Raw genomic sequence first — 21,536 nt, forward strand, 5'->3', positions numbered from 1 at the left:
TCAGCCCCATCAAGCAGCTTGAACTGCTGAGCAGAGTGTAAAGCCCAGCTCAGCCTGCAGAGTGTTAAGATCCTTGTGATTTGTCACCTATTTATTCACATCAGCTGTTGCAAGGAAAGCAGCCAGTGCTGATGCAAAGTAGAAAACAGATGCTTGTACTCCCAAGCCCACCCTGAAAAATCCTCTTCTGTAGAACACAGGCCATGTCAATACTGCTGTTGGGGGGAAAAATATCATCTGTGTCTGAGAGCAAAATCTAAGTGGCTTGGAGAAAAAAAAAAAGACTTGCAAACAAGTGTCAGAAAAGATGCCCCAAACTGTATCTCATACAGGGCAACTTCCTCTGGCAGAAACTTTGTCTTAAGATCCCCGAGGTGTAATATTGAGGAAATGCAGTGGTCAGTGTCACAGACCTCTTAAAATCACACTTTGCTGGGTCACTGTGCATAACAGTGACCTAGCATTGCTTTCTGTAAGAGCTGACCTGAAGCACCGTGATGGAGCACTATGGGGTTTTCTTTTCCTTGTAAATCATATGGAAAATGGTAAAGTTTGTTAGCAAGATGGCAGGAGCAAGGGCAATACTAGATTACATTTGGTACAAGAGGAGAGAACTAGTTTTCACTGAGTCTGAACCTAATGCATCCAATACCCTTTAGATGCAGATCAAGAAATGCTAAATTGATGTTATTTGTATTATACTGCAGCAACCTGATCCCTGTTATGTGAAGGGTATTTACTTGCCTTCTCCTTATCATGAGGCTAGGAGAAATGCCCAGGGCAGAAACAATGCCAGATGGAGAAGAAGGACAGCTGGACTAATACTTGGCTCAACCCATCATGCCTTTCCAATGTGGCAGCTAGAAGTTAGGTGAGATACCACCGAGCATCTGAGTGACACAAGCTGTTGTCCTAGGTTCCTTCTATCTCGTTACGGAGTAAAAATCAAAAGCTGCTACCAGGAGATGCGACACCAGCCTGTCATAAATGCAAAAGGGGCCTCTGGGATTCAAAGCTTGGCTTTTGATGAGGAGACTTGCAGAGCAGCAATGCACTCCCCCACCAGGCAAGCAGCCTCTTTGGCTGTGCCCCTGTGTACTGAAAAGCCACCTGCCCCATGTCCATAGTTGTGGACTACTGGAAGCTTAACTCCCCCCTGGCTCAAGACCTCTCTCTCCAGTCTCACGCACCACCTGGATGGCCTCAGGCCCACCTTCACCTTGATATCCTGAGCTCTCCGCAGCGAGGGCTCAAGGGAACAGCATCTGTCAAAGATATCTTTGGTAGTGCCAGGGTCAGGGGAGAGACTCCAGCTCTCCACTTCCCTGGTTCCCCCTAGGGTTACCCTGTGTATGCCCGGGTAGATGTAAGTTAAGCCATCCCCATTCCGGATGAAGTTTTTCACCCAGGGAGCGTGAACCTTGAGTACTTGTCCCCTGACAGGGAAGAGCTCCTTGTCCCCCACCAGCTGGTGGGCTCCAATGCCCGCACAGTTGACAACGACGTTATATTCGCTGTGCAGCTCCCACAAGTCTGCAACTTTTCTGGTGTACATCTGGACGCCAGTTGCTTTCAACCTGCAAAAAGACTCCAGAAGTGAGGCAGAAAAGAAACCCCTAAACCCTTACGTGATTATTATGCACATTAAGTAAACGAGATAGATTGCCTTTAATGTACTGTTCAAAACCAAACAACAGATGGGACAAAAAGCAAGAAAACGCCATGGGGTTTCTGTCCGTGATTTGTCTGATTTGATCTCATCAAAGCTATTTTTTACCTTGTTTTGGGCTGGAAAAGATACAAGCAGTTGATCAATATTAGAGAAGCGTTTGGCATAAGACCCCAGGCAGACTGTCAGGTCCTCATGGTCTCATTGATTCATTTCTATAACGGTACCAAGCTTTAACAGCTCAAGCAAGCTGAAAAATGACAGATTTACTCACCAAGTTACTTCTGCTAGTGATGGCGCCATTGTACTACGTCCCTTTTAAATGGGCCTGTTACATGCCATTGCATTCATTCCCAACTCACCTCCCTGACACCAGGAAGCACTTAGTCATCCAGCACCATGTGCAAAGCCCTAGGGCACCCAAGACATCCCTGCAGGCTGGGCAGATGTGGCATGGGACCCCCAGGAGACACATGCCCTTCTAGAGCAGCAGCCAGGAGTCACTATACAGGAGTGATTGCTCCACAGCCAGGAGCATTATACATCCACGTCTGCTCTTCAGCAAAATTGACCCCTTCTTGAGCTTCACCTTGGAGATAAGTTTCAAGCCAAATTCCACCCTGAACTTGCCTGAATCTTGAAGCCCTTCCCCATGGAAAAACATTGGTGTGAGATGGAGTCACTGCATGCTGTCAGCTGGACCCAGTTGATGGGGGTCTTTAGTGGGGGTTTTAGCATAAGCAAGTCAGGAGACAGGACACAGATGATGACGCAGTAAATCCTGCAGCAGGGAATCCTGTTCTTTGCAACATTCTGACAGCTGGCAAAGTGATCAATCCCACTGTAAAAGCAGTGGATTCCCACAAAATGGTGACCGAGCCGAGGATCCAGGGGGCAGTTGATGCTCTGGGGCCTGGGGGTTTGGTGCAGCAGGACACTGAAGCTGGCTGGGAAGAACAGGGAAGGTCTTATGCAGCAGCTCTGGCTGGGCAATTTGCTGGGAGAGCTCAGAAGTGTTGTAACTGGGACTTTGCCATCACACCATAAAAGATACACCAATAAAAAACCTGCTGAAAACTCCTGAATTCAGGCAAGCAAGTGGCAAAAAATTCCTGAAGTCCATTTTTGGACCAGCAAGATGGTCACAAAAACAATTTTCCTTGTGGATTGCCAGAAGAACGGTCTATAAATACTGCTCAGGTCGTTAGGGGTTTGAGAATTAGTTACGTATTTAATATGCTCTCACTTCTTATCACCAGAGAAAAGAGAAAGAAAAGGAGCTTGATCGTCTTATTAGAGTACATCCTTTGAGAAATAAGAAGGCTATAGCAGGAATAAGGAGAGAGCAGAAATCACATGGCAGACTAAATGGGTTGTACAACTTAGTTGTGCTTCAGCAGAAATTTCTGATTCGGTTAGGCAATGCAACATGACAGAGCATGTGCACTGAGAGAAGACAGCACAGACCTCACGTGGCACTGGTGCCACTGGAGTACTCCCAGCCTGGCTGGCTGCTAGGATAAGAAACAATTTTACACATTTTGCAGTGAGGTGAAAGGCATCCAAACCACCAGCTGAGCTGGCAGTTTGTACCACAGTGTCAGTACACGTCTCTTTACTTAACCTCAAATTAGCTTGCAGCCTATTGCACTCTCAAGCGGAGGCAGCTATTTGCTCACTTATATGGACTAAATGCATATCCCTGGTGTCAGAACCTTTTTAGATCTGTATCTTGACTCTCCTATGGTTCTCCAAAATCCATGTATTTGGGGAAATTTGGAAACTGGCAAATTTTCTAACTTTCACGTCAATCCAGGCATGAACTCTGAAGCCACGACTCCTCAGAGTGAGTGCATCACCCATTTCACATAGGAAAACATTTCCAAAAGGTTTGTTACAAGATGATGCTATTTGACTTTTTTTTTTTTTCACCTGACTGGATTAACAGATTACTCCAGCTGTTGACCAAATTTGTGATTAATTGGTCCAGGTTAAGCGCAAAATTTTCACAGCTAAGACATCTTCCCAGACATGCCTATTCTCCCAGGGGTCGGATATATCGTCAAGAATAGAGGAATATTATTTGGGAAGTTTGACAGATGAGGAGCACCCACACCTTTTTTTAGGACATGGCAAGTTCCTGATGTAACTTCAAGGTCTGGCTGGCCAAGCATGGCCCCTGTGGCTATGTCAGTCCTATGCCCAGAGGTGCTCCCACTTTAAATCCTACTGTACAGCCACACCGGTAGAAAGCGGCCATTGCATAAATGGGGCCTTTCATATTCTGGAAAAATTGGGTATTTCTTGTGCTTCTCTCCAAGGAAGAGCTTGCTGCATTTTCCCCTGTTAGAAACAGCCCTTTTCCAGTTTTGTTCAAACCTAAGGCTTTCAAGGAGTCCCCAGCTCACCCCCAGTCCCTCTGCCTGGGTTTCTCTCTACATGCCCAGGCGGCAGCAAAACCAACCTTTTCTCCAGCCACAGGAGGTAAGGTGGACAGTCACATTTCAGTGTCGTAAAGGCTTGACCGAACTGGTGCTGTGGAAACCTTTGGAGTTCTGCTTTGGACATTGGTCGAAATCCCAAGACAACATCTGACCAGAAAGGTAACTCTTCCTTGGGAGTGTTTTTAAAGACCTGCCACCTAAAAGGACACAGAGAAAAAGCTGCAAAACACAGCTGCTATCACTCTGCCATGTTACGTGTCATGGGAATCTTAGCATAAACCCAGGAACTCAGGAACCTGTTCTCACTCATCAGTGCAGCTCTGCAAGGTTAACAGCAATGGCGAAACATTGCTTCCTGCTGCTGCAATACCTGCCTTGGCAAACAGGCAAAGGGCTGCCACAGCCAAGCTTGAGGGTGACACACCAGAGTAAATAAACAGGTGTTCTTCCAGCTATACTGTATGTACTTCCTTCCACATGTAGAAGTACAAAGTCCCCTTCACACAGAGTCCCCAGCATGGCTGCAGCCACCCTGGATGGACCTTCAGGTAGGGCCATTTGCACACCTGGTCACAGTTTTTTGAGTATTCATAAAGCTACAGAGTCCCCAGCCTCAACACTCCCGAATTTCTGTGTATATGACAGGCAGCATAAAATACCTCCAACACCCCCCCCCCCGCCCAATTGCATTCCTATACCTAGCTGCTGAAGCTGGAACATCCTGCAGTCCCATCCCTATGGAGACCACCCCTGCTGCATGCAACTGGTGGACAACGGTCTGGAAAACATCAGTTATTAAAAGACATTTGGTGCTGGCCAGTCTTGAAAGGTTTCTCTGTGCACACCTATGTATGAATTTTCCTTGAACGTACATTGTATCTGCGCAGCTGCAGGGCAGTTTCTTGGGAGTATGGTCATAAGGGCCACTTCGTGAAGAGACTACACCTGAGCTCCAGCAAGGAAAACATCTCTGCCTGCTCCAGCACACAGTATAACATACTAAAGGCTGCCCCAATGGGCCAGTCTTACCCAGAGACAAGGTGAATGCCAGCCTCTGAAGCCTCAGCTGACTGGCTGATGGCAAAAAGGTAAGTGAAGGTCTCTTTGAACCACTGCTTCTGCACATGGATCGGTGTGCCTGCATGTAAACAAAACCAAACACTGCCGAGAGGAATAATGCAAAGAAGAGAAGCATACAAGCCAGTGTTGGGGAGATGGGACAGATGGGGAATACAGGTCATGGCACTTTACTTCCTGAACCTCTGTTATTGCTGCACATCTGCACACGCAGCTGCATGAGGTGCCATGGGCAATGCCACGCCAACTTGCACACACCTGGGTAGGTGTGAGGGATGAGCATCCCAGCTGCAACATCACTCGTTGTGTTGGGACTGAACTGGTCTGAAAAGACCGTCACAGAGCAGCTAGGACAAGTCTCCAAGATGCACAGTGCTGTGGACAGGCCGATGACTCCAGCACCAACCACTGCGACCTTGGGTGCTGCCATCTCCAGGATGCAGAGCCAGAGGAGAGAGGTATCTACCTGCATTTGGAAATAACATATCCTGTGTCACCAATATCCCTGCCGGACACCCTCGTCAGGCTACAAAATACCCATACAAGATGTAACATAACCCCCCCTGGGACAGCTCATTGAAGACTAGCTGCTGCATGCAGCCAAGGCTAAGGTGAGGATTAAAAATGCCATCAGCCTTCAGTACAATGACAAATTTTTGAAAAGTATTTCAATAGCCACTACATCCTCAGCACAAGAGCAAAGGGCAAGAGAGCAATCTGTATGTACAGCACTGCTGTTTGGGCTGTAGCGCTCTGGGGCAAGGTTTTTTCAGTAAAACCTGAGGGAGTGAGGCACCTGTCAAGTTTTCTATCATTGCGTCAGGGGCAAAGGCTGGAGCTCTGGGGAAATTGGCTTTTAGGCACCATGAGCAAAAAGGGTGTCTGAACATCAGGATCTCTAGCAATAAGGTCTGTCACTGCCTGGGCAGCAGCAGCAAATCTCACAGGAGGCAAACTGGATATGCAAAGGGTCCAGTGCATTATGGAAGATGTTTTTCTTAACACACATCTTAGTTCCCCTGCTGTGCAGGGCTCCCCCTCTGACCCTGAGGACTGGGTTACCTGCTTAGTTCTGTCCTAGAAATTTTAGCTATTAATGCATAGTTTCACAGGGTACAGCCTGGCTGTTCCCACTGCCACATCCAAAAATTGTCTGGGCCATGATGCCTTGGTGGGAAAAGTGTTGGAAGAAAAGGTACCTGTACCCCGGGGGATTTTGTGCCGCTAGTGACCTGAGGTCTCCAACCCACCCTTGGCACCTGCACCTGCCAGCGTGACCCACTGCCTTGGGCAGATTTGTGGGCATCCAAGGCTGCCATGCTCTCCTGGCAGCACACAGTGGACCCAGGAGCCAGCTAGCCTTGCTACCCTAAGAGCCTGTATATTTGCCTCTCTCTGCCTTGCTTTATAACTTGCTCTATGTCCTGGAGCAGCTCCACTCAGCACCTTCAACTGCTGATTGCTACTCCAGGAGGTGCAGCGTCTCTATTTTCCCTTGTCCTGGCCAAGTTTTGGAGCTCGGCACCTGTCCTGGTAAGTGGTGTATAGCTCCTGGTTGATAAATCACCTGGCCACCTGGCCCAGCAAGGTGCCAGGCTATGTGCCTGGCCATGGCCAGCTAACATGTTTCACACCAGTGGAGCCACAAAGCACAACTGAACCACGCATCTTGGTGCATCCTGCAAACTCCCTGAAGCCAGGAACTAAATGGACCCAAAAGAGACTGGGCAACCTCAGAGGTGAGAAATCCTTCAGCAGTTTTGAAACAGGCAAGCTGGGGTGTACCTGCTGGCTCAGGCACTCCTTCGAGGCATTACTGTCAAAAGCTGAGCACAGATGCAAGGGGAGAATCTCCTTTGCCTATGGCTCTTAACATTTTCCTGGAGCATCTACCAATATTATACAAATACTCTTGGAGAGGATGCTGAGTGAAATGGACCTTTGGTCTTGCTCTCTTATGGTCTTCCTTTGTCCTATGGGACTCACTCATCCATGACTGTAGAAACCCAGCCTCACTAGTTGCTTTCTGAGAAACTAGTGCCTGCAGTTAGTCACAAGGACAGGCTGGTTTCCCATCTTTCTGTGGCTTTTGACATCTTTGATGTAAATTTAGGCAAGACAGACTGTGGGATTATGATAGGTCAGATTTATTTATGAGATCCTCGCCCATAACCCTTCACATGACTTCCCTCTTACCCCTGAGGTTTTACTTCCTAATATTTGATGTCCCTACTATGCAGGAAGGGAGAAAGGAGCAGGCACTGTTGTCTGTCACCGCATTCCTTCTGCATCACAGCTGAGGGTTGTTACAACCCCCCTTCTTCCTCTCAGGGCAATGCTTAAGTTTCTTCCTGTTAATTATTACATATTCTTTCACAAGCCAACTATAACAGTGTCCACACAGCAGGGAAAGAGGATGCATTGCAGGGGTAAATATGAGCGCTGAACCAGAACTGCTGGCCTGCATGGCTGCCACCCACAAACACTATCTGCAAAAATGCTGGGGAAAGGGAAAGGGAAGGGAAGGGAAGGAAGGGAAAAAGGAAAAAAAAAGGGAAATGAAGGGAAAGGAAGGGAAAATACTAGTAGCAAGAAATTAGAGGGGTTAATGATGTTTAAATTACTTAGGAAAATTGGTTCTGAGAAATGTCTCTAAACACATTTTTATTCACAAACCTTCTAGCTCAGCACTGGCAGCTATGGAAATGGTGTGTGGCTCAGTCCGCTCAGTGAGCCTCCCAGCAGTCCACGGACAACCACGGTTCAGCGTTTTCAGCTGCCCCTGGAACATATACGATGGGTACATTATGCATCTGCCAGTTGCCCCTCACTGCTCTTGTTTGCTGAAGCCCTTGAACTGTGATGGATCAAATTTCCTGACTGACCTCCCTGTCGCTGAGGTAGTAAGGGGAGCTGCAGCTCCGTGGAGGTTTAAGTTTCACAAGTCTTCCCAGTTTGGATGAGATTTTCATAGATGACCTGGTTCAGTATCAACTGATTCCAATGCTGCAATAGCCCGTGAGGGCGAGAAAGGGCTGCTGGTGGTACTGGAGCCTGTAGGAATGGCTCAGAAGGCTACGATGCGCACCTGTTGAATGCATGTTTTTTCTAGCACTTAATGCTGCAATCCAGGAGCACGTCAAGCCTTCATGTGCCAACGTGCCAAAAACTAACCAGGCACAAAGCAAGAGGCTGCACACAGCTTGTATTGGCAAGTACAGCTTGGGCTTTGCAGAGCCACTGACCCCGCTATGAGTGCAAGACACACCTGTGGCTCTGCCCTGGCAGCGCAGCCTGCCTCAGCTGGCAGCCCTGCGCTTTGCTGGGAGAGCACAGGAGGAGAAACTATTTTTAGCTGATGCAGCAGGCCAGCTTAGTGCCAGCAGGGATGACACTTCTCACTCCCTCAGACTGGCTTGTGCTGACGGTTTTGCAAAAATCAGCATTTAAAAGGTAGGTCAGTTGCAGTAACTGTTGGGGAGGGAGGTGAAGGGTATCAGGTATTGTTTAGCTCCCTGCCCTTTCTTAGTGTCAGAAAAAATGGGACAGAAGCCAGATAGAGCCACCTGGAGCTGTACCTCCCCAGCAAAGAGTATACCAGCTGCCTGACGTGGCCTTCCTGCCCCTGCCACCCTCCTGCTCCTCCCAGGCCAGAATGAATTCTTTTTAAAAACGCTGAGATATTTTGTGATGTGACTTAATCTGCCAGCTCCCACAGCTGAGAAGAGATAATGTCAGCCTCATGTGATGCAAGGGGGTCCTTACTCTTTCTCACCTCACATAGCTGTGTATCACCACTGAGTTCCTCTATCCTTCAGCCTTAACATCATTGTAGCAGTGGATAACGTGATCAATATGGATAAATATACTGCTCCCCAGCACACATACATGCACACACACACACACATGCACACCCACTGCCAGGAGCAGCTGTAGCCTCTTGGCCCACGGTCCTTTCAGGGTGCCCCTCAGGCTGTGACAGTCCCTGGGAAACCAGCATCCCTCAGCTGGAAGAGATGCACAAACACTATGGCTTTGGCATATCTGCACTGCAGGCATGGCCCCTCGCCATACCCTCTTCCCCCGACAGCCCAGCTCCCTGTGTGTGCTTCCCTGGCAGGCTGGCCGCTCTCAGCTTGTGTCACAGCTCGGCTGAACTACCAAATTCAGCATATTTACACGCCCAAATGAGCATTTGAAAAAGCCCAGTTGAACTGTTGACTGGAAAATGGATGAGCAAGAAGTAACTAAAGACAACAAAAACCTGTTACATGTCCTGCAGTGGGATTTTTTTTTTTAACTAACTCTCACCATATCAAAGTGCTGAAAAATTGTTCTGGATTGCCTGGAGCCTGTGGTACTGGGGAGCAAAGGCTCCTGCCTCCCTGAACTGCTGCACGGGTTCCTTGCCCACCAGGGTGGCGGCAGCCACTGTCCCCACCCATCCCTGACACTTTCTCCCTCCCTTTTTTTGCAGGTCACATTTTTGTGTATTCACTTCAATAGTTTACAAGCACCTTTGGTGTTGCTTCCCTCAGCCTTACCCCAGAGAGGCGTTTTGCCAGGCTCTTTGCTAGTTACAGACGCTCATGCACCCTGATCCATTCCTGGGGGTCTGCTGAGGAGGGGACCCTGATCTGGGCCTTTTGACTCTGGCCTGGTCCCTGTCATTTGAACTGCTCTGTGAGATGTGGCACCTGCCACAGGAGGAAGGCCGGGATGCTCTCTCTTGACCAAAACAGAGGACGCCAGAGCTCCCTGGGACCCCCTCGGCCTTTGTGCAGGTGCCTCTGAGCCACCTCCACAGGAGACCCCGAGGCTGCCAGGGAGGCCTCGGCTCCCCTTCCAGAGAGCAGTTCGCCCCGCACACCCAGGGAAATGGCACCTAAAGGACGGGAGGCTGCACCCGCCCTATGAGCTACCGACAATAACCTCCCCCAGCAGCACCCACACGCTGCGCCATGCTCCTGCTTGTCTGAGAAACGGGAGCGGTCTGCGGCCCTCACCCCCCGCAGGAGGGACGGCCGGGCCGCTGCCTCCCTGCGCGGGGAGCAGGCAGAGCTGAGGGCGGGCAGGCCCCGCGCCCCCGCCGGGCTCCCGCCGCCCCGGCCGCAGCCCCGGCCCCGGTGCTGCCGAGGCCCGGTGCTGCCGAAGCCCAGCCCAGCCCCGCCTGCGCCCAGCGCGCCGGCCAGTGCCCCGGGGAAGCCTGTGCCCTCCCAGCGCTGAGTCCCCAGGCAACCGCGCCGGCCCCGGCCCTCCGCTGCAGAAGGGTCCGCCATATAACGTCTCCCTCTCCGGCCGTTAGTACGGCCCAAAAAGCAAACCAGGGCGAGGAGGCAGTACCTGGTGAGGAGGAGGGCCCCAGCCCCGCCGAAGCGTCGCCCTCCTGCCGCCGCTCCCCGCCCCGAGGCCGCTCCCCAGGCGCCGGGCTGCGCGGCCTGGGTTCATGAAGGAGCCGTTTGTGCCCTGACAGCGGCCACGTCCAGCGCTGGCACCTCTCCCGGCAGAGCCTGGCAGCCTGCTGGCCGTCCCGGCACTGTGCCCTTCGCCCCCGGCCGATAACGCTTCTTGATTTTCTCCGTGCGCTCTGCAGGAGGCTCAAGGGGCCCAGCTGTCCTGCACAGAATATATTGTCTTTTTTCCTCTCTTACAAGCACTTAATTACGTTGTGTTTCTGAAGCTGCCTCACAGCTGCCACCGTGCTAGAGCAATGGCGCTGGCAGCCAGGGCGCAGTCACGCAGTGTGCCGGTGGCTGCGCTTTTCGGCCATCGCAGGTCGGCGAAGAACCAGCCCCTGCGAAACCGCAGAGGCCTAATGCGCACAGCCAGGCAGGCCTGTTTGGCTTAACCTCTCCCAGCAGAAACCCACAAGTTTGTTAAAAGCAAATCTGTGGGATCGCTAGGGTGAAATTGTGTACCAGGTTTTCCTGGCTCCAGGCATTTGCCATCGGCAGGATGTTTTGGCTGTTGGACAGCCTGAGCATTCCTCCCTGAACAGGCTCAGGGGACAGCGTACGCAGACCAGACTGTTCCCTTCCAGCCCCCTTGAACGGTGTTTGCTATGGATCTTCCAGGCAGGTGCCCTTCCTTTGTAGCCATTTCGGTACAGACCAGCAGCCATCCGACGGGCATCTGTACATAGCGCAGCAGTGTGCACAACACAACCACCTGGTCTTGCCTCCCAATCTAGCTGTGTTCTTAAACTGTAAAACTAAAGCCGTGATACATCACAAACACATAATCACTGACTTTTGCAGTTGCATCATTTTTAGCTTTTTTTTTTCCTTTAGCAGTGAAAGGAGCAAAGAATAATTCTGCCAAAATTATAGTGTAACTTGATTTTTCTAAGTCTTCTGAAAACAAAGTATTGAATGAGAGAGGGAAGGAGACAGAGGAGTGGATAAGGCTTGCTTCTTTTGAAATGAAACTGTTAATGGGCTCGGTGTGTTGACTGTAAAATGTACACTGCTCTCTTGCAGGATAACTGCAATAGCTTTGGAGAGCGTCCTTTCACATATGGAAATTTCCTTCGCATACAAACAGGTCACAGCGCCAGCTAAGATTAAAATTGCCTATTTCTCCTCCTGAGACTCTACTTCTCATTAATTCTTATGAATTCACCAAATTTTAATTACTTAGATTGAAATTTTCTGTGTTGGATGTTTGTGCAAGGCTGAATGTTTCAGGGAATTCCCGGTGTGTCTTTTCCTGAGAATGAGACTCAGGAAATGCAAACTGGCTTGGGACACCAACTCTTAGTTTCATTGCAAAACTTACTCTTCCATGGGCTAAAGTATTTTGGAAGGGTGAACACACTGTGTTTTGCTAAAGTGGCCATAACTAAGGCACACCACATTTTAGGATGAAGAAAAAGCTTTGCCCTTTCTATGCAGTCTAGATGTGTGACTTCCCACCACAAATGTTTGTTTATCCATGCAGGCATCTAAAAGGGAAAACAATTTCAAGTCTTTAGTGCTGCCATTGTTTTTCCTACCTCTGTTCTTCTGTAAAATGAACAGCACAATATAGAGCCTCTTTTGTGTAACTCCCAGAGCCCTGATTAACCAAAGATCAGCCATTCTGTCTTGAGGCCTTCAAGATATGAGAAGTTTCTTGCTACAGATGTTGATGCTCTCTCATGAAAGATGGGAAAAAGCACAAGGACAGACAAGAAACTCTGCATAACAGCGCAACTGCTAAAAGAACCCCCTGGATGTTTGTGTGTATATTATTCTGTGTGTTGTGCGAAGTGTCATTTTGAACTAACAAATAATTGGCTAAGTAGTACTCCAAGTGCAACATTCACCTATTTGTATTTTGAGGACACCCCTGACAAGCTGTGATGGTGGCTATTGTACCCTTTGGCTGAGTGCAAGTCATGATTTGGTCACTCAGGAAAGAGTGCCAGACTTCTGGCATAGAACAAACACAGCCCTGATCATATTTGGAGCTGTTTCTGTAAAACGACTGGCAGTGGCGTGCCAGCACACCACCCACCCAGCTCGAGCAGGGCTTAAGAATTGTTTTCCTTTACCTTAGCATTCCCTTTGCTTTGTGTACTCTCTTGAATAGAGCAGTAATGATAAGCAGAAAATACCCCTGTGAACACACCAGTGCTGACCTGTTTCTGATCTTATGTATGACATGGATCACTTCTCTGCCACTCCTTTAACCAGTTCAAAGATCAAGTCAAGCATCAGTGCCCGTGGCAAGTTACCATTTAAGCAAAGAGGTTAAGCTGCTCCGCATTTTGCTGTTTTCTCATGTTATTTATTTACTTCTAGGGGAATTCTCTCAATATGAGGAAGATAGCAGCAGTACTGACATTCCTATTGAAAAGCTTTGTGAAAATATTTACTGAGAGATTGCCCTTTTATCTGTGGTTCATGATCACCTCGCTCAAAACTGCTTTTCATTCTCATCACTGGCAACGAGACCGTGGAGAGAATCTTCACAAGGAGCAAGTCAGTTCATCTCCACACAGAACATTCTGAAGCAACGTCAATATCTAGATGCCTGTGAGCACCCTGTGGCTGGATCCTACTCATCTGCAGCAAACACCTGAGCAGTATCCAAGCCTGTGTGTTAGATGGAAATGCAGAGAGAAGAGCTGATTTGTCACTAAATGAGATATTCCCCATTACTTCTGATTATTCATAAACACAGGTTAGTAATTTCTTTGAAAGAGCTGGGTTTGTGTACAAACCTCTCTGCAATCATTTTTATATACCAGTCATATTTAAAAAAGGGTACTTCCCCATTTGAGGTATATACGTTTTAGGCTTGATTTTTCTCAGCTTGATTGAACTCAGTGCTCTTGAAATCAGTGTATCAGGGATGATTCAAATTTCTCAACTTCAGCAAACAAATATTTGAACCATTCACTATGGTTACTTTCAGGGAAGAACCTATACCACCTGGTGAAGGCATATAAAGCCATTAAAACACAAATGATGAAGCCAAGTGATGGGTGTAACTTGATCAGAAAACAAAAGTTTAATAAAATATGCATGGAAAATCGAGTAGTTTGCACTAGAGATTTAAGGGAAGTGGAAAATAAATAGGTTCCTGGGAAGGGCTAAGGGGACAAATCAAAGAATAGGGCTATAAATTGCTGCAATTCTCACGTTCCTTGCACTGTCTGCCTACTCCAGTTCCTGCACCAGGAAGATGCAGTTAGTTTTCACATCCACTGAGCACTTAAGCAGTTACAGGTTACCTTGTTTTGCCATTCCTATAGTCACGTACTCGCTTTTCTGATCAACTCGCACCCATTCTACAATATCTGCAGCTATTTTTGTCACTACTGAATGTTTCCAAAGGACTACTGCCCCTGCCAGCTTATACAAATAAATGCAAAAAAGAATTGTACTCTTCTGGCAACTGAAATGCAAAGTATGTCACCTTTTTAATGCACATTTTGTCATAGTCACCACCTAACACATTACCCAAACCTTAGTTTACACCTGCAAACACCAACAGGGAAAAAGACACATACGTGATACTTGCCAGCCTAAGCCATGGGATCTCTGTGGAACGCTGAAGCACCAGCCCAGCTCCTGCGAGGGAAAATGTGCCAAACCGAGAGTTGGTGATAGGAGTTCATTATATTTCATAAAGGTGTTGACTTTATTCTTGCACATAATTGCAGACAATAAATACATATTAAAAAAAGCATTAACATACACTGCATCAAGTCCACATATTCTAGGCAAACAAACTCCTTCCTATGAGTACATACTGCCGCCATGTTACCAAAATGCACGCTCCACCTGGTACACAATCTTATATAAAAATATTAGGTTACCAGTACACAGATATGCTTTAACCCTTCTTCATGTGAGATGTAACAATGCAGATACTGATTGACTGTGTTTACTAGAATTTTTCCTGATAGAATAAACGTTGTTTGGGTTTTTTTAAATCTTTAAGTTTAATTTCTCCCCTGTGAACCCGTTCTGGGATTCAGACAGGTGTCTTTAAGATGTTTGTAATGGACATAGGATGAATCCAGAACCTCCTTTTTGCAGCCACAAATGGCCTTCTGGCATCACACCTCCATGGCACAAGTGACCTCACATTTTTATAAGCCCCTGTGAAAGGCACTCATAGGCCTTGCATGTTGCTGAGCCCAATGCTGTGGAGGCTTCCTAAGTGACTGCACCTAAGGAGCTGGTAAAAATAAACTGTGAGAATACGGGAGAATGCCAATGCTCCTCCACTCTACCCCAGAACTGAGATGTCAGACCATCTTCTGTTTCCACAGAGCTATTACACAAAATCGCTCAGCCTTCATGCAGGATTCACCCCCTTGTTCAGACATGCAGGGTACAACTCAAAGCATTTGACGGACTTTTTTTTTTTTCTACATAGGTTTAAACTCTAAAAAAAAAAAATGAAGTGAGCTGTTAAAGTAAAAAATATATCTTTTCACATAGTTTTGAAATACAGATTCAAAATATCAAACACATTACTTACTATTTTTCCTTAGTTATCATTAAATTAATGATAATTGCTATCACTCATATTTAACGCAGAAAGCATGTCCTTACCAAACTGCAAAACTGTCTAATACAATATGATATCAAATCTAGAACAAAAACAGTTGTCATTGTGCAATAGTGACCAGCAATTGAGACAGGTAAGAATTCTAATCCAGTATCTCATAAAAGCATCATGTAACTCCAGAGACACTGATCCACTCAATAAATTTACATTAAGATAGAGGTGACAAATACAAACATAGAAGAACTTAAGGACTCCGGTAAGAAACTATGAAAAGGAATTCTTTCTATGAGCAACAAGAGAAAAATGTGCCCCACAGGAACAGAAACATTTGTTCTCAAACTCGGTGGTCTCTTGTGAGAGGATTTAGATAATCTATGAATATTTAAGAGAAAGAAATCAACTCATCCTGGCTATGCTATTTATAACGTATGGCTAGTGTTAAACATATTTTTGTCCACATGGAAAAAACAAGCAAACAGAAATGCTAAAGACATACAGACACACACTGTTTACATTTTTTTAAGTAATACGCTTCCTCAAGTTAAAGAATAGGACATGCCAAGGCACCCTCTAAGCTATTAATGCATAAAATCATAAAAGGTGTGTCTGTAGATCAATAAACTTTTTATTTCCAGGATAAAAAGTAACATCATTGATTCAGGAAAATTCAGGACTTATTTGAATCAAAGACCAAATAACAACTGACTTCAGTGACAGCAGGAACTGGACTTTGGGGCTAAAAGCCATCAAACTACATTGTATTTTAGAATCATCATTAAATTTTAGCCCATAAGCATTGCTCAGTATCATTGTGCATTTAAGTTTTTGCTTTTTTCTTTACCTCATGTACACCGATTACAGATGACCAGGTCCTGAATCCCTCAAATCAAAGGAACAGAGAATATGCATTGACTGTTCTTAGCAGGGTAACCCCCAAACCAGTTATTTGGTAGGTAAGGAAGCAGAATTCATTTTATCTGTTCTTCAGTATCTTGTTAGAGATAGACTGTATTGTTCCCAGCACTGAAAACTAAGGAGTTTATCTTAAACTTGTACTAATAGAAGACGGAGTATGAGTATGAAAAAACCTCAAAATAATGCAATTACTTGGGGTTCTGTGTGGAGAAAGGGTGGTTGTAATGTCAGACGGTATCAGTTTAATCCCTTGTTGGGTGTATTGCATAATGTTTTCTTTTTAGCATGGACTAACCCTTGTTTAAGGCAGGGCATGCAGGGTTGGGCAACAGATCTTGCAGATAAGTTGTCCTGCTCTGGGAAGTGGAGGGGGCCCAAAGGCAGTGGAAGAATACTGGGTCTGCTCCTCAGCAAAATAAAAAACCACAGCGTGTGAGTAATCCCATCTTCAGTCATCAAAGTACGTATTCAAGTCATTCTTTGAATAATGATGGGATTACTCACACGGGTAAGGTTAAGCACATGCTTTTGCTGAACTAATATATCTGGACAGAAGCCATAGTACTCTATGCAGTTCTTTTCAGAGGTTTTCTCTGCAAATACTGGAACACCCACAGAACTGAAGGGAGCATAAAGATTCCTTTCTGCTTTCCATATAACTATCACAGAGAAACTCCCTGAACTTAGATTTACTGATTTTTGCTTGTTTCAAAGCATGTTAGTCCTCACACAGGATATTATTTTGTCCTAATACCAGGATCAAAATGCTCCTTGACACTCTAGGACAGTGCAGTGAAGAAAAAAATAAGGGGATATAAACCATTATTCTGGTTTCAGAAGTCATTGAAACTAGTATGACTGTGCAGATATAATTGAAAAATGTGACTATTAAGCTCTACAGCATATATTTATCTACAGTAACAGAGATGTCTTGTTTTGGGGTACATGGCAAAGAAGTAAAAAAGGAAGACCTGTTTTGATGAGATCGTACTAGCTAGCGTAAGAGTAGGTGCCTAAGATAATAAAAACACTGATTTCAAATCAGGGATGACAGGGTTCACACAGCCCAGGCAAGAGAGGGCTGTCTGAACCCTGACATGCAGAAGGTTCCTGTGCTGCTCCCCTCAAACCAAGGATGGCCAAGCAAAGAAGATACAGATCCTCATGGAAGGAAGAACCCCCCAGGTCTGGGGGTAGGCTGAAAAAGGGGAGGTGGGACAGAAAGCCATAAAAGTAGCAGCCAGAATGATGGATCCCTGTCTACCAGTTTTCTGTGGTCCACAGTCATAAGGCAGAATCACGCACCAGCAAGTAAATGTTGATGCACAGATGAGGTGTAGCAACCGTGGGACATTTACAGACACTGACTAAAACTACTGGAGTAACAGGTAACTCTTCTACTATCAGTGTCCTCCAGCCACCATTTAAAAAATTATATTCTTCTAATTGACTTTGAGTGGTATAAGGGAAAAATGAGCTACAGACAGCTGATCTATGAGAAAAATGGTGTGTAGATACCATGTCTACTAAACATTCATTAATACATAAGACCACTTCTGTGCAGAGAGCCTGAATAAGACCCATATACCATTTATTCTTTTTCACTGAGGACTGAGGTGGTCTTGATGGAGGCATTTGGCAAAATTGCTAGTGTAGCTCTTAAAAGTTATGAAGAATCTGATGCTAGATCTGAGCTGAAATAAGTGAGAAGGGGAGCAATGAAGTAACGGTCTGGAATGAATACAACTTTCAAAGGCATCAGGCATTTAAGTTAGTGAGACAGCAGAAGATCCAGTGAACATTTTTTTCTAAACCACTAATAAAAATATATTTGCCATTCAACAGAATGAATATCCAAAACTATTTGCACATTTTACAAATTTAGTATTATTTTTTCAGTTGGAAGGTATTCCACAGAATACCTTCCTGTTAGCAATAGCATCTTTTCTAGTAGAAAACTTGAAAAAAAAAAGAATAAATTAGTTTAAAATTATTGATATGACTTGAAGCAATGTTAAGGCTTCCCTCTTGAATTACAGCTGTCTGAGTTTACTGTGTTTTGAAGTCTGAAGCTTGTAACTGTCAGCAGCAACAAGACAAGAGTAGACAGGGCACTTTGTGGTGGGTTTACAAATCTAACTGCAGAAAATGTGAAGAAAAGAATTAGCATATTTTTTACATATCAGGTAGGTTCCAACATTTAGAGTAATCATTCCAACGGGTCACAGCAAGTCAGATAGGTCTTCTAAATTCTGGGTAAGTTTGACAAGGGATCTAGAAATCCTATCAAATTTTCTGCAGTACCTCAGTCAAGTGGAAAAGGTTATATATACTTTCTCTATTGAAAAGGCAAGACTGGATACGAAGTAAAAGGCACAGATATTATAGAACAGTCACATTTCTTGAATAAAAAGATCTTATAAATTAGATAACAATTACAATCGGGAACAGGCATTTTGTTGTTGCTTTATTTCTCAGTGCTGACTGTTTCTTGACCAAACATCTCTATCTTTTCTAACGCTGCACCACTGTGTGCTGGAGGAGTCTTTTCTGAACAGCTTTTCTTGTTTCTTCCCATTTCTGTAGCTTCCACCAAAGTATTAGTCAATGGTTTTCCCAGTGTTTCTGGAAGCATTAGTGTTAATATTCCACTCAGAAGAGCCATGATTCCAACAAGCAACTAGAAGAAATAAACAGCAGCTGTAAAGGTAGGAATGTCTTTCAAGTTACGTATATCTTTGATCTTTGCTTGAGAGTACATTTAAAATAAAGCACAAGGAACTCTAATGTAAAGCAAAGGATCATAAGTCTTAAATGTTGACTGTATAAAAGATCTGTCTTTTTTTGCTGCATAAACGAAAGACTACGCAGCAGGATTAATAAAGAGCAAGTGAAGTATTCTGTTCACAAGGGATCAATACAGTGCAAGCAGGAATAATTCTATTTGAGAAAACAATACATATCTTAATTTGGTATTTCTACTATCAGGTATGTATTTAAGAACTGGTTCTAGGATTGCATACGTTTCTTTCTACATGCATGTTCACAGGGCTACAATTTCCCTGCCACCTGTAGTCTCAATTCGCACTCCAGCTCCTGAACCTATTCCCCCTGTACCTGTGTTCCTGTTCCTCCTGCACACAGCCAGATCAGAATTTCTCAGTGCAGCTCATTGGCCTGGAGCCACAAAAGTGCACAGCCCTGCTCAGGAGAGCTCTCTAGCAAATAACGAGCTAGCTGTCGACAGGAATACTTTGCTAAACTCAGTTTCAAATTGCTGTTAGGGGTGCAGGCATCTACTGACATTTGCACTGGGATCACATCTTGGATTTGTCCATGATGTACACAGTTCTGTAACAACAGCTTACTTCAGCAGCAGTGCAAGGATCAGGATCGTGTGGGGTAGACACAGAAATACAAACACTCCATGAGTACCTTTTATTTCCCTTCATTTCTGTGTCTCTTGTTCAATGAAAACAATTCATACTTTCCTCCTTTGAAGTACAGAACCGCATTAAAACCCTGACATTCTTCCAACACCAGGTTATAAATGACACAAATCTGTTTTCAGAAATGCTTCCACACAGTACATCGTGCCTGGCCTCAGTGTTTTTCCATTTTATGACTGTGCACTTTAATACTGTATTATCCTTATCTTGCCGTATGCTGATTCTCAGATCTGTCCTGTTTGTTTAATATTTTCTTTCCAAGTGTGAGGGAACATTTGGAATTACTATGCCTAGGTCTCTTACACAGAGCTTGAGACAAGAACTGGCCAGCTACCATCTGCAGCTAAGCCAGACTTTCTCTTTAAGTCAGAAAGGTGCTTTAAAATTGGAATTCTCCATGTAACCTTGAACAGTGCTATTTTCATGCACATGCACCATGCTGCTTTTGCTTCTCTCTCCCCTCCAAAAGAGGACAGCTTGCCTCAAGCACTCTTTTGAGAAGCAGAAGTCACACTGCTGCATACACTCCTCTTTTTGCACTTGCATTAAATACAGAGGCTTACAAAACAAACAATTGAGCAAAATACTGTTGAATAGTACAGACTACAGTGAAAATAAAAGTAATGCTCTTACTATGAAAAAAAAAAAGCCCAGCAGTAATAGGAAAAGAGGAAATGGCACTGAGTAGCAGACTGAGGGAAATTCCTGTAGACATATATATTTGGCAGAAGTGATATTTAAACACATATTCCAAAATATTGAAGTCTCACCTCTGAGTGTCAAAACTCTTCTCCACTATTAAAACATGATTTTCTGTCATGGCAAGAGAGTACGAATTGACACATGGCAGCTATTCCACTGTAACCTCTTTTATGCACATCTTTCAGGCTGTCATAAGTTTATATTTGAGTATATTGAGGGCTGTAAAAGATACTAAAGCTTACGGACATCCATACATCCAGGGTTTATGAGAACAGGGTCACTACTGATGCCCAAAAGAACAAGATTAAAGTAACACTGTGTGCTTTGAGTATGTGTGTCTTCTCTGTTTCAGTAGTCTTTTAGACATTTTGTATTCTTCTCATGTTTTCCTTCCTCTTGAACCTACCTTTTATTCTCCTGCAAACTCTCACTATTCTGTAAGCGTACATGCCACCATCTTTCCTGTCTTTTCATCTCAGCTCTCTTAACTCTACTCCATCACGTGTTAGGTTTTTTTTCAATGTGAAAGCTGCTGCATGCCAACTAATTCAGTGTGTTTCCCTTCTTTCTGACCCTACAAAATATTCCCTATGAAAGAGAGAACATGAAACAACTAAGTCACAGTATATTAATGAAAGGACTTCTCAGATATCATCTACTTTTTCAGGGGTAGTAACCACACTTATCAATGAAGTTATTTACATTTAGTCGAAGCAAGTCTTCTGCAGTCTTACCTTGGCTTACTTCTTCATTAGCATCTGACATAAATTAGCCCTGTGCTTGCTCATAACACTTGTGTATGTTTTGTATGTGTGTACTATTTTACATATATAAAATATGTATTCTTTATTTATATTATGGAGTATGTTCTTCTGATATAGTCAATGAGTTAAATGCTTATGGATTAAAGCGTACATACTATTGTACGAAGTATTTAAGTATGTTTAAGCTCCATTGAAGTTAATTTGACAAGAGTACCTGCTAAAATTCATTGCTTTTTCAGGGTCTTAATTTGAAATCTGACTTTCTGCTTAGTCAAACTCTCAAAGTATTCCCCAACACTTCAGTACAGCCAACAGTTTCTATCAGCTACCATAAAAAAACCTTCAAAAGAAGATTTCCCACCATTTTTCGTATGTCTTCCTCCCTACCTGGAACAACAATTTTTATTTCATAGGGGTCCAAGACCAAGACTTAATATATTCACTCTAGAACAAAAGATAATTGGAATTAAATATCCCTACAAAATAATACTTTTACTTCTGAGAACAA

At 44.9% G+C, this 21,536-nt stretch overlaps 2 protein-coding genes across 6 annotated transcripts in view; both read right to left on the minus strand.

Annotated features, from left to right (window-relative positions):
- Window positions 1-370: 370 nt before the first annotated feature.
- Window positions 371-10,767, minus strand: DDO (D-aspartate oxidase). 4 transcript variants are annotated; one of them, XM_037392657.1, is made up of 5 exons: window positions 10,534-10,767; window positions 7,867-7,972; window positions 5,143-5,251; window positions 4,134-4,310; window positions 371-1,577 (listed from the first exon to the last, which is right to left on the minus strand). In XM_037392657.1, the coding sequence occupies exons 1-5, from the start codon at window positions 10,636-10,638 to the stop codon at window positions 1,010-1,012; spliced, it is 1,065 nt and encodes a 354-aa protein (XP_037248554.1). In that variant the 5' UTR covers window positions 10,639-10,767; the 3' UTR covers window positions 371-1,009. The 4 variants fall into 4 exon arrangements, with proteins under 4 accessions (XP_037248554.1, XP_037248555.1, XP_037248557.1 ...); XM_037392658.1 differs by lacking the exon at window positions 10,534-10,767 and adding an exon at window positions 5,449-5,656 and having other exon boundaries at window positions 7,867-7,976; XM_037392660.1 differs by lacking the exons at window positions 5,143-5,251; window positions 7,867-7,972; window positions 10,534-10,767 and adding exons at window positions 4,812-4,891; window positions 4,986-5,134.
- A 3,844-nt stretch (window positions 10,768-14,611) lies between these two features.
- Window positions 14,612-21,536, minus strand: part of SLC22A16 (solute carrier family 22 member 16) — a 37,854-nt gene continuing 30,929 nt past the window's right edge. For both annotated transcript variants that reach the window (XM_037392678.1, XM_037392676.1), the window contains one exon: window positions 14,612-18,793. In XM_037392678.1, coding sequence (XP_037248575.1) covers window positions 18,714-18,793 — 80 coding nt within the window. In that variant the 3' untranslated portion in view covers window positions 14,612-18,713. The remainder of the gene's footprint in view (window positions 18,794-21,536) is intronic.

This window comes from Falco rusticolus, chromosome 6 (assembly GCF_015220075.1).
Source record: "Falco rusticolus isolate bFalRus1 chromosome 6, bFalRus1.pri, whole genome shotgun sequence".
Lineage (NCBI taxonomy): Eukaryota > Metazoa > Chordata > Aves > Falconiformes > Falconidae > Falco > Falco rusticolus.

Coding starts and splice junctions, on each gene's coding strand:
- DDO (XM_037392657.1), bottom strand. CDS start 10,638: ATGAACCCAGGCCGCGCAGCCCGGCGCCTGGGGAGCGGCCTCGGGGCG. Junction 5,252..7,866: donor TGCCAGTGCTGAGCTAGAAG/GTTTGTGAATAA, acceptor GTTTACATGCAG/GCACACCGATCCATGTGCAG. Junction 1,578..4,133: donor CTCCTGTGGCTGGAGAAAAG/GTTGGTTTTGCT, acceptor GTCTTTTTGCAG/GTTGAAAGCAACTGGCGTCC.